Source organism: Molossus molossus, unplaced genomic scaffold (genome assembly GCF_014108415.1).
Source record: "Molossus molossus isolate mMolMol1 unplaced genomic scaffold, mMolMol1.p scaffold_m16_p_1, whole genome shotgun sequence".
In the NCBI taxonomy this organism is placed as follows: domain Eukaryota; kingdom Metazoa; phylum Chordata; class Mammalia; order Chiroptera; family Molossidae; genus Molossus; species Molossus molossus.
The window spans coordinates 69,461,886-69,474,265 of NW_023425344.1; the positions used below are offsets into that span (position 1 = coordinate 69,461,886).

A 12,380-nucleotide genomic window follows, 5' to 3' on the forward strand; every position below is an offset into this window, starting at 1 on the left:
CATTTCTTTCTTTTATTTATCCATTTTAGTCTAAAGCAAATGATTGAGAGATGATAACTGGATCCCCAATTCCAAGTACGGTCTAAATTAATGTCTCACTGTTGGCACTGTGTACAAAATTTGTTTGAGAAACAATTTATTAAATGTGTCTGAAGAATGTTACACAGATTTGAAAGATAAATATTAGAAAAATAATTACAAGTTTCAGTTCACAAACTTTTATATATATGAAAAAACCTTATATTTTCTTTGTACATTTTAATAAATACAATCTTATATTTTCTCATGATCATAAAGAACTTTTGATTAAAATAAATACTTTCCTGTACTCTGATATCTTTGATACCTGCTCACATATATATTTCAGTTAAATTATACATGTCATTTTATAAAGCTAACATGTAAATAATTGGAAAAGTTAAGATTTTTAAAATAATTCTTGGAATTTTTATTGGGCTGATAATCTTTTTTTTTTTTAAATTTTTTTTTCTTTATTGATTTTAGAGAGAGAGGAAGGGACAGGAGAGAGAGATAGAAACATCCATGAGAGAGAACATCAGTCAGCCGTCTCCTGCACACCCCTCACTGGGGATTGGGCCCACAACCTGCCCTGACCAGGAATCAAACTGGAACCGCTTGGTGTATGGGTCGACCCTGGGCCACTGAGCCACACCTGCTGGGCAAGGGCTGATAATCTTAAAGATAGTCAAATAATTTCTGGGTATCAGTTAAAACTTTTCAAGTCTAATTTGAGGGTTTTGTTGTTGTTGTTTGTTTTGTTTTGTTTTGTTTTGTTTTGCTTCATGGCATCTGCGTGTGAATATTTTCTCAGTGTTTTGGTTTCTAACTACTGATTTTGCATTTTCTTCAGGATGTTTTGAATAATTTGGGGTCTTGTGAACTGGATGAAGATGATCTAATGCTTGATCTAGAATTATTAGAGGAACAGACTCTTCATCCTTCTGGTAAGTATTGAATAAATGCACAATATTATACAACTCTGATCCAGATCATTTAATTTTCCTTGATAAGCTGAATACTGTTTAGGCTGCATTCAGTCTTTCCAATCCCCGGTTTGTACAAGGCACTTGCTGGGTATCAAGGACTAACGTTTATTATGGAAATATAAACCCTGTTAGAAAGTAATTATAAATTTAAAAAATTTGTAAGACAATATTTGTTTAAAAGAAGGAAATCCTAATTGAACACTTAATGAAATAGTTAATATTTTTTGGAAGAATATAACAATTATAATCCCAATTTTTAATTTACTTTATATAACCAAATGGAAGGCTTGTGAATTTGAATTTACTGTTTTGTCTTAGTCACTTTGATAATAACTGAAGGTTCATGTTGATACAATAAAGTTGACCTCAAAATTAATTACCAATAGCAAGCAACCACAAATACATACACATATATAATTACAGTATGAGATAAATTCTTGTTGAATGAATGAATAAGAGAGCCCATTATATTTGTAATAGTTTTTCATTAAAGCATAAAATATCATGTCTCCAAATACCAAAATTACTCCCTTTGAAGCTGTTATAGGAATAAATTGTTAATTCTTATTTAGATATTTGACTAGAAAGGCAAGCTTTATTTACCTTTTTATTATGACTAACACCTTTCACACAGTAATTTTCAAGTCAAAGTAGAAACAAAATTAAATTGGAGCCAAGAAATTTTGGGTCCTACTGCATACATTTGAGAAAATCAACCTTTTGGATTTTAGTGTCCATATTTATAAATATTATTATTTAGATATGATTTCCAGCTCTAATATTTTGTGATAAATTTTAGTTCATGCAGTATTTTTATATTTTTCAATAATGTCATATTAACAACTGTCAAAAGAAGGTAATAACACACACACATATATATGCATATAAAATTTATTTTTATTTATTTTTTTAATCCTCACCTGAGGACATTTATTTGCCGATAGAGCGGGAGGGAGAGAGAGAGGAAGAGGGAGAGAGAGAAACATCGATGTGAGAGAAAGACATCGACTGGCTGCCACCCACACGACCCCAACCGGGCCGGGGATGAACTGCAATCCAGGTACATGCCCTTAGTGGGAACCAAACCCGGACTCTCTGTCTGGTCCATGGGCTGATGCTCTAACTGCTGAGCCAAACCGGCCAGGGCTATAAATGTGTCTTTATTGTAGAAGGTATTACAGAGGTTTCCCCTTTCCCCACCCATTGACCCCTTCCACTCTGCTTCCCACCCCCCAACCTTCACAGCACTGTTGTCTGTGTCCATGGGCTATGCACGTGTGCATATACGTTCTTTGGTTAATCTCTTCCCTCTGAGATTCATCGGCCGTTCCCCACTTCCATGCCTCTGCGTCTATTTTGTTCATCAGTTTATTTTGTTCATTAGATTACACATATAAATGAGTGTTTATATTTTCCACACATTGTTTTAGGTTAATATCAATAAGAAGCTACTTAAATTATTTTAGTTGAATACAAACACAACCATTTGTTAAGACATTCTTCTTGCAGTTGATTTGAAAGATATTTTTTTACTATAGATTTTTCCCACTTTTATACAGATAACTTATCCAATTTTGTCATTCATTTTTACCATAAAAGAGTTACAAATGGTGAGAATGTACACCATTTGGAGGGAAACTGTCAATCTCTAACAAATTTGTCAATCTCTAGCAAAACTGTACATGCATTAACCTTTAGGTCCAACTATCCAACTTTTAAAAATTTAATCTTAAGTCAGTGGAAATGTGCAAAATAAGGTATGAAAATAACTATTTATTGCAATTGGAAACACCTCAAATGTATTTCCAACAGGACACTTGTTGAATATACCCTGTAGAGTAAGCAGTCGTTACGAGGAATAGTGAAGGTGGCTGTATGTATGCTGTAGCATGTTTATAAGGATGTACTGTTGTTGGAGAATTTTGCAATGATAGATTAGACCAGCAATCCCTACACCTGCTAATCAATCTTAAGGACATGAAAAGTGTAACAACGAGACATTTTGTCCCTCTTCATACTTAGAAAGGTACATAGTCCCACCACTTCTGCCCACAAATACTTGTCCACTCTAGCCTCTTGATTAAAGTATGATTTTATACAAAATATTGGGAGTAGGGGCGAGGGGATATTAAATGGCATAATAAGATCACCAGCAAACAATTATAGAATGCGGGGAATTCTATAGGATAATTGGTCTGGTTTCTTCAACAAAGAAACAGCACTATAAAAGTGGCAAGTGGAGTGTGACATCTTTGTCGGCATACATATGGAAAAACATACATTTATTGTACAAAGATATTTCTCAATTACTCAGAGAAATTTGAGGAATGACTAAATTATTACAGAGTTATTTTTGGGGTGTGTGTGGAATACCTTTGTTTTGTTTTTTAAGGAAAATTCTTTAAAGAGATGCATGGTATGATATCTGACATTTACCTACAAATGTAGAGGTAGGAGTAGCTGAAACAAAACTGGAAAATTATTGAAAATGATCAATGCTGGAAAATAGATACTTGTGATGAAAGGTTTATTCATTAGTTACAATATTTTTTATATCTTATGCATTTTAAAATATTTTCACAATAAAAAATAAAATCACGTCATGATTTAAAAGAATTACAGATAATGGTGGCAATCTCAGTTCTGTTTGATAGGCAATCATGACAGAGAGCAAAAAAATTACTTAAAAATATAGAGTTAGTTGGCCCTGGCTGGTTTGGCTGAGTGGTTAGAGCGTCAGCCTGCAGCCCAGAGAGACCCGGGTTCGGTTCCCACTAAGGGCATGAACCTCAGTTGCAGTTGTCCCAGGCCCTGGTTGGGGTCATGTAGGTGGCAACCAGTCGATGTGTCTCTCTCACATCAATGTTTCTCTCTCTCTCTACCTCCCTCTCTCCCTTCTGCTCTATCTGAAGATAAATGTAAAAATGTCCTCGAGTGAGGATAAAAAAAAAAAAAAGATTAATTCCTATGTTAAATCCTTTAAAACTTATTAACCCCAAATTTTAATATTCCAAGAGAAAGCAGATTGTTACTTTGTATTAAATTTGATCTTAAATTAACAATTTGCAGATAAGTTATTCCATTGAAAATACATGTTACTTACATATTATTCTTTGATAAAATGAACTTAATGGTCATTTAGATGATTGAGTGAAGAAATTTTACATTTTTAAAATTATTAATTTAGGCATTATATCTAAAAATACCTAGAGCAGTATCTTTTGGTATATATCCGGATGCAAATGGGGAAGTAATGGTCCAATGATATCAATTAGAAAGTAATTAGGTAGTTGCTAAATTATTTTGAGTTTGATGAACAAGCAACATAAAATTCTGCACTGAGTTAGGAACTCCTCCTGTGCCTATTAATTAAGGAGGTAATTTTTGTTATTAATTTTTAATGGATTATAACAGAACAGAGCAGAGATGACACCCTAGTGGCTTTGCTAATATGAATGGTAATGCACAAATTACAACATTCACACAGGGAAAATTATAAAAATAAACCATAGGTTTGTACAACTTTGGTATGTCTGGGTCAGAAAAAGTATGTGTCAAGTATCTTCAATTTGACTGTGGGAAACTAAGAAACATATGACACTTAGCTTTAGAAGTCTGATATAGTAGCTAGAAATCTGGACTCTGGATGAATCTCAGCCAACAACCAGGCTATGTAAGCTTGAGCAAATTATTCACTCCCTCTCAGTTTCCCTCTCTTCATTTGAAAAATGGGGGCAACAAAAATATCTACCTTATAAATGTGTTGTGAGAAATAATACATTTAAAAGGTCCAGTAGAAAGTTCTGTCTCATGTCTGGCATATATTATTTTTTAAGAACTATAGCTGGTACCACTTTTTATACTATGCATGAAAAAATATGTACATCTAAGGATTAATAGGAATCCAATCTTGCATATATTGGTGAATGTTCCAGTTTCTATTAATGGAATATCTCAACCACATTTTCAAGTATAGTATTTCTCAAATTTTAACTATAGAAAACCACCACACATGCAATTAATTTTGTGACTCTCATGCATTTTGAAACTTTTACAGTTACAGCATTACTTAAGATACAAAAAAAACCCACAAATAACATTTTTTGTTTGTTTGTTTGTTAAGTGCCAATTCAGTGAGATAAAGAATAACTTTCAGATTTGATAAAATTGAAGCTTTGAGCGATAAAATGTTATAGGCAGTAGTATTCTTACCTGTTCCAAAATTTTTCTAAGTCTGAAAGCTCTGAGTTTAATGATTATGCTTCTTTTGACTAATAAAGTTAATTTATATAAAAATGTAAAAACTACAGTTATACTGAAGCGTTTGTTTCAAATGGGCTCTTCTTTCTAGTAACCTTTTCAATTATCAGCATCACTTATGTATGTTTGCTTTGGACTTCATGCAAGAAGCTAAAATTATATTTATTTACTGAAGCATCTGTGTTGTGCCACTGGACTGATCTAGGCACTAAGTTGTTTGTATTTTTGCTTGTGTTTAAGCAACGATTTATAAGCACTGGATAATCTCTTTAATTCTATCATCAAGTCTCTGGAAAGTACATATATTACTATTTTTGCTCATGGAGGAAGGGATGGAAACACAGAATAGCATTGTAATTGGTCCAGGATTACAATCTAGTTAAGTGGCAGAACCAGAGTTTAAATTATACTGTTGTGACTTGATGCCTGTCTACTATTTTCACTATGCAATGCTCTCAGTGATGTGTAGTTTCTAGATAGAGCAATTATAATAAAGGTGCATAATGTTCTGTTGTAATACACTCTTTGGGTAACAGATGTAGTAAAGATGCAATTGTGGCATTAGTTGTTAAGCTGGTACTACTGGTTTTTCATTTCTACTTTCAGAGTTAGAGTACTTGTTACCTGCTCATCTTTCTGTTAGAGTACTTGTTATCTGCTCAATAGCCACTAGATGGCAATCTTGGTCTGATAATGATGATACTAATCCTCTAAACATTTGTATTGTGCTTTACAGTTTACGGGGGATTTCAAATATGTTATCTTCTCATCAAATTATCACAATAACACTTTGAAATAGGTGTTAATATCCTAAGTACAGTGGAGGAAGCAAATACTGTATGGTTAAAATATTTATTGACATTCACACAGTTAATATTAACCCAGATCTTAACATTAAATGCCAGGTTTTTTTTCACTATCTGTCTAGAAGTTGCTGCTTCTAATTTTACATACAATTCTAATAAATTTGTTCACAAATTTTCCAAAGCCACTGAAAATCATAGTAACAGCTTAGAAGAGGAGAAAAGGTTTGCTTCAAGCAGACATGTTTAATGTGAAGAAAAATAAGAACTGCTAGCCTAAAAGGAAAAGACAAGGCAAAAAGCTTTGAAAAGTAGACAAAGTCATGAAGCAGAACAATATTGCAATATATTACTCCATAGCACTTAAAAAAGTATTACAGCCCCGAATCATCAAGAAAAATGCGATATTCTGTCTACTCTGATAAGATGGAAGGCTGTATAATTCACTTGGAAATGTAGTTATCTAAACTTTTATTTTGCTCTTTAATATGTTAAGGGAAAATAATTTCTAGTTCTTCTTAAACTTTATCCAGAAGTATCAGTTTATAAAGATTCCATATTGCAAAAATTTGAATATATTTTAAAATATATTTAAAATTCATCTATATATTTATATTTTTCCCCATGTTTCTTCCCCCAAGCTCCTACAAATTACTGAATGCGCATAAGGACAGTAGTGTAAAAATGTTCACTAATTATTGTCTTTGAAAAAGCAGTAATTTATTTATGTTTTACTGATAAGGTATGGGATTCATGGTATTACTTAAACGTAAAACTATACAATTGTCAGTAATATCTATTTTTAGTGTAGACATTTCAAGATTTAATGGTTTTGTTCATTTGTGGTTTTTGCTTTGACCAGTTCATTAATTGACTAATTGATCAATTCATTAACTTAATATTGAGTTTTTAATTACAATTTAAAAAAATATTAAACTTGTTCAAAATGTAACATTTGCCTGAGCACATTATTTTCTGTATTCAGTTCACTGTGTTAAGTGCTGTACTTAAATGAAGAAGAACGGATGGAGCTGGAAGAGAATTCTAGATCATGTGAAGTAGCCCCTCTTCCGCTCCTGCACCCTATGAATATTCAGCATCTTAAAGGTCTCTTCCTGGGTTATGCTGTTATTCTGTAGTACAAACAGGTCTGCTAATAAGAAATTGACTAACTCCATTTAGTAAGTACAATTGTAAAATTAATTATTTTATTTTTCATATAATTGCCCACAGAGTAAATCACCCGTATTTGTGAATTTCAAAGAGCCTCTGGCTATTTTGCCTGTCAGACTTTGCTATACTTCAAGAAGATTATTTCTCTAAAAAGAGGGCTCTTAGGTAGAATACTTTTCCAAACCCAATCAACTATAGTTGAAAAATGTTTACACATTCTGACCTAATTTAATATGAAATGACAACAATTTTAATGAAGTCGTAGAATTGACTTGCAACCTGCTACGGCAGCGTTTCCTGCCATTATTAACTCTCCTCTGCTGTGCCAAAGGGCAGTGTGTGGCTCAAGTTCATTAGAGGATACAGTCAAAGGGAAAGATTTCTTTCATCCAGCCTGGTTTTTCTGGAGCAATTAGAAAGAAAATATGTGCCTCGATATAAAATCCCATGGCCTCTTACAATTATGTGGTGACATCGCCACACAGTTGCTTGAATGATGCCAACAACCTCCGCTGTCACTATCAAAATGAACAAGTAATTAAGAAAGCAAATGCTGGTCTTTGTTCTGAATAAGTAGGATAGTTATGTATTTCAAATTGTACACCAACAAGAAAAATAACCACTGAGATGAAACATAATTTTCTGCAGTGCCTGAGGCAGAGAATAGAGAAATAATAATGAACATTTCACACTATTATAACAAATTAAATTATAATGGTACACACTGAAAACAATTACAGAATTTCTATTCCTTGGATTATAAAAAGTTAATCGCACCGTTTTATCAGGTGTTACTATATAGCATGTTGCCCCTTTTATTTATATTTTGATTCTCTATCGTAATTAAAATTTCCAAGAGTCTAGAATTAGGGACCTCTTATTCTTACCAGGACCACCTTTTGTACAACCGGACATCTTAGTATGCGAGGGTGACTTAAATACAGCCATCATTTGTCTGATAATTAGTAGACTTGAGTGATGCCATGTTCATGCCGGCTCCCCAAACTTTTGATAAGACCTCAGGTTATTCCTTACTGAGATAAGGGGAAATGTCACTTCCACTCAACTCTGGTCATTGTTTGCAGGGGGAAGACACGTTAGGATTTGTTGAGATTTTTAAAATTTGGCATAAAGCATGCCTTTCATTATAGGAGCTTGATTGGGGTTAGGTAAAGATCATGATATAACAGTGTAGGAGAGTTGGATTGGAAGCAACAGGGTGAGGATTTTAAGGTGAAAGATTTTAGGATTTTTAGGGCATAAACTATTTGTTGATGACTTTTTTACTGAAGAATTGGTGGGTCTTTGGGGAAATCCTATAATGAACAATAAAATTATTAGGAATAGGTAAATGATTCCAGTGAATACAATGAAATAGTGAATTGATGTTCATGTAGACAGTCATCTACCTGTTTGGGGATTGGTGGTTTAGGGTCTGAATCTACCCATTGAGGGAGACAGAAGGATGGACTGGGGCGTGATCAATCCAGATTTTTACTACTGTTTGAAGTGTCACAGTTACATACCAAGTTGTTCTCTAATCATCCATAAAAGTCAGACTTTTCTCTCCCTCCTGTTGAATGAGCTTTTCTCGCCTGAATCATCTGATGGAGGAGCATCTGAGTGACATCATTTACGACTCCGGAGAGGACACCTCTGAGCTACAACACAAACTGTGAAAGAGGGTTCTGATTGGGGTTTACTGTTCACTCTTAGCTAGAAGTTGAGTGTCCAGATTAAACAAGAGAACAATCCCATCCCTATTCTGAAGAGCCTACAGATATGGGGTTGTTAACCAAACCACCTAATTTTTTGATGTCTTGCTTTTAGGCAGGGTATTTTGGGTAAGAGGACAAAACTGTCTCCCACCTAGGCCTCAAATGAATAGTTGAAAAAGTTTTTTATAGAACAAGAAATCTCTCCCGATCTAAAATATTTTAATACTCTGTCTCAAGAAAACCTGTTCTCAACATCCTAAAAATGGTAAAATATATAAGAACATCATCTGAATGATGGATCAAACCAGCTTGTCATTGTAAATTCAACCATATTAGAAGATGGTTAAGAGACCTAAAAGTCTCTTTTACTGTTTCTGTGAGATGTTGCCTGCTAACTGAACATCACTCATATGCATTGAAACATCCGGGCTCTTTTGGGATATCTTGGCACCAATGATAACTTGGGTCAGCTTCCTCAATTAGAGCACTCATAGATTAGAAAATTATTAAGATACATATTATTTGGGGAAAATAATGATAAAATATTCTAAGGAAAGTGGAAATGGAGTTATCACCAATTTTGCCAGGTGATTCTTTTAAATACCATATTTCAATGATTTCGAGATTCACATTCTTTCACATTTTAATATCTGATGCTGATGTGTTTGTAATGAAGATATTAAGCACTGTGTCCTAGGTGAACAGTAATCTTGTTTTTTCTGAAGAGGTACATAGAAGGTTATGTCTTACAATCAATGGTGTCTTAGATCCAAACAATATATTAGAATTGAAAAATAGAAATCTTAGAAACGCATAGTGAAAGGTGAAATATTAACCTGCGTATCTATGACTTCACATCTCCCCCATTTAAAGAATCCAGAATAGCCTCCAATTCTGAGTGGACACCCTTAACAGGATGTTATTGCCCTTTGCATTGCCTTGTTATGTTTCAAGGTAAAGTATTTATCATCTTCAGTATAGTACAGCTACAATACTCATGTCTCTACTTGCATACATGGATTGTATAGTATATTTTATTGTTTTGTACCTGTTCATGCACTTGTATGTTCATATTTTTCCTAGACCTACGTACTAAGATCTTCATCATTTTTAGATATTAAATCTACTACCTTTGATCCTGGCCAGTGTGGCTCAGTGGTTGAGCATCAACCCATGCACCAAGAGATCGCTGGTTAAATTCCCAGTCAGGACACCTGCCCAGGTTGTGGACCCGATCCCCAGTACGAGGCATGCAGGAGACAGTCAATCGATGTTCTCTCTCATCAATGTTTTCATTTCTCTCTCCCTCTCCCTTCCTCTCTCTAAACAATAAAGAAAAAATTTTTAATTACTTTTCTTTTAAAAATATGTATCAAAACCATTAACTATTGTCCATACCTTTTGACTAAGTAATTCCACTTCTAGAAATATATCCTAAGAAAATGTTATATAGTCAAAGAACTATTTTATGCTGGTTTATGCAATTTTCAGAATACTCCTGCATTTTTCATAAAATGTTTTCATCAACGCAATGCAAAAGATTCCTATTAAGTACTCATCTACAGCCACTTATTCCTTATGTGACATGTGCCACAGCTAGTAAATGATGAGGCGTGTTTTTCCTGTACGTTTTCTCAAAGCACACAATATAACAGCAAATACTTGCAGCTGACCTTCTCTCCGCCTGCTCTCTGCTCTTTCAGTGACAGAGGTTAGCTATAGCTACCTCGTAAATATGTGAAAATGGATTGAGCTAACTATCATGATGATATGTGAAAGAACCGATTCTACTTAACTTATAAAGCATAGTTTAGGGGTAAAAACTAGGGTAATCATTTAACTGCTCTTTTCCTGCAACAAATGCTGCATATAACAAAATAATGCTTACAGAAGGAAAGGATAGACCAGACGGTGTGGCTCAGTGGTTGAGCATTGTCCCAGGCACCAAGAGATCACCAGTTCGATTCCCAGTCAGGGCACATGCCCAGGTTGTGGGCCAAATCCCCAGTGGGGGGCATGCAGGAGGCAGCTGATCAATGTTCTCTCTCATCAATGTTTCTATCTCTCTCTCTCTCACTTCCTCTCTCTCTAAAATCAATAAAGAAAAAAAAAAGAAGTAAAGGATGGATTTAGTTCTCGACACAGAAAAGATACTACTGAATAAAAAGAAGGTGATCGAACACGAGATGTGTTGCAGCATATGGTCTAATGGAACATTTTATTATGAAACGATTGTTAAGGAGAGAAAAGAACAGTGTACAGTCAGTGGAAGGATGTGGCGATTTTGGTGGTACAGACAGACTTCCTGAGAGGGTGACACTTAAGCTTTGCAAAAAGGATAAGTGGGGAATAAATGTGATGTTTTAAGTGCTGTTTCCTCATCCTGAAATGTTTGTTCTTTCATATTTACTGTCAGTGTTCAACAAAGTCTAAAAACCATTGATTTATTGATGTGGATAAAGGTGCTCTTGAAATAATAAGTGTAATACTAAAGCAATGATGATAAGGGCTAAATAAACAAAAGGAATTATATTCAAGGGGAAGAGGTATTTCTGTGTGCTGAAGTAGGTGGGATAGACTAGCAGAGGTTGTACTTGAACTGTATTTAAATAAAGGACAATAAAGTTTGGGGTGAGGAGGCATCCCATGAGCAAGAATCAATATAAAGAAAAGTTTAAAGACATACATTTTTAAGTTTATCTGGAAAATAATAGAGGGTTAGACCAACCTTATGAAACCAACGATTACTTGGGCATTATACATAACATTTTAATCCTGTTATTATTTTTTGTCAAGTGTTTTTAAATAGTCAAAAACACAGTGAACCTTTGCTTCTGACTTTTGCCACAAAATAAAATACTAAATGTATAAACATTTGAATATGGGAATAAGTAGTTATTTTTCAATATATGGCTCTGCTGATATTTGTCAATAAAAATTGTCCTAAAGCATTAATCAGGAGAGATAGTTTTGTGAATTAGATCTAGGCAATATTCTTTCTAAATAACTCTGTACTTCTAATTCTAGCAGAATTGTTTCCAAGTTCTGAACAATGAAATGATCTGGAAAAATTCTAGATAATTCTTTTAGAAATCTTTTAAAATGTGTTTTTATGAGCCAAAAAAGTAATATATCTTCAGGGAAAAAAAAAAAAAAGTGAACTTTACATGCAAACTTTAAAAAGTAATGATGAAAGCCAGTTTTGTTTCTAACCAGCTTAAAATGTGAAGGGCCATTTCAAGTGTCTGATAGCCAAGTATGTGTTCATATTATTTATTCTAGTGGGATGTGATACAGACACTTTTCTTCATTCAGCTGCTTAGTTCTTTGAGGATTCTTTTTCTAACAGTGGACAATTAGGATAAAATTGATTTAACATTATTATACAGAGCATATTATTTTAGAAAAGGAAAGGAACT

At 33.9% G+C, this 12,380-nt stretch overlaps 1 protein-coding gene across 2 annotated transcripts in view; it reads left to right on the plus strand.

Annotated features, from left to right (window-relative positions):
- The window catches only part of CCSER1 (coiled-coil serine rich protein 1), a 723,258-nt gene that overhangs the window by 260,415 nt on the left and 450,463 nt on the right, over positions 1 to 12,380 (plus strand). For both annotated transcript variants that reach the window (XM_036243021.1, XM_036243030.1), the window contains exon 4: positions 872 to 965. In XM_036243021.1, the coding sequence (XP_036098914.1) occupies positions 872 to 965 (94 nt within the window). The remainder of the gene's footprint in view (positions 1 to 871; positions 966 to 12,380) is intronic.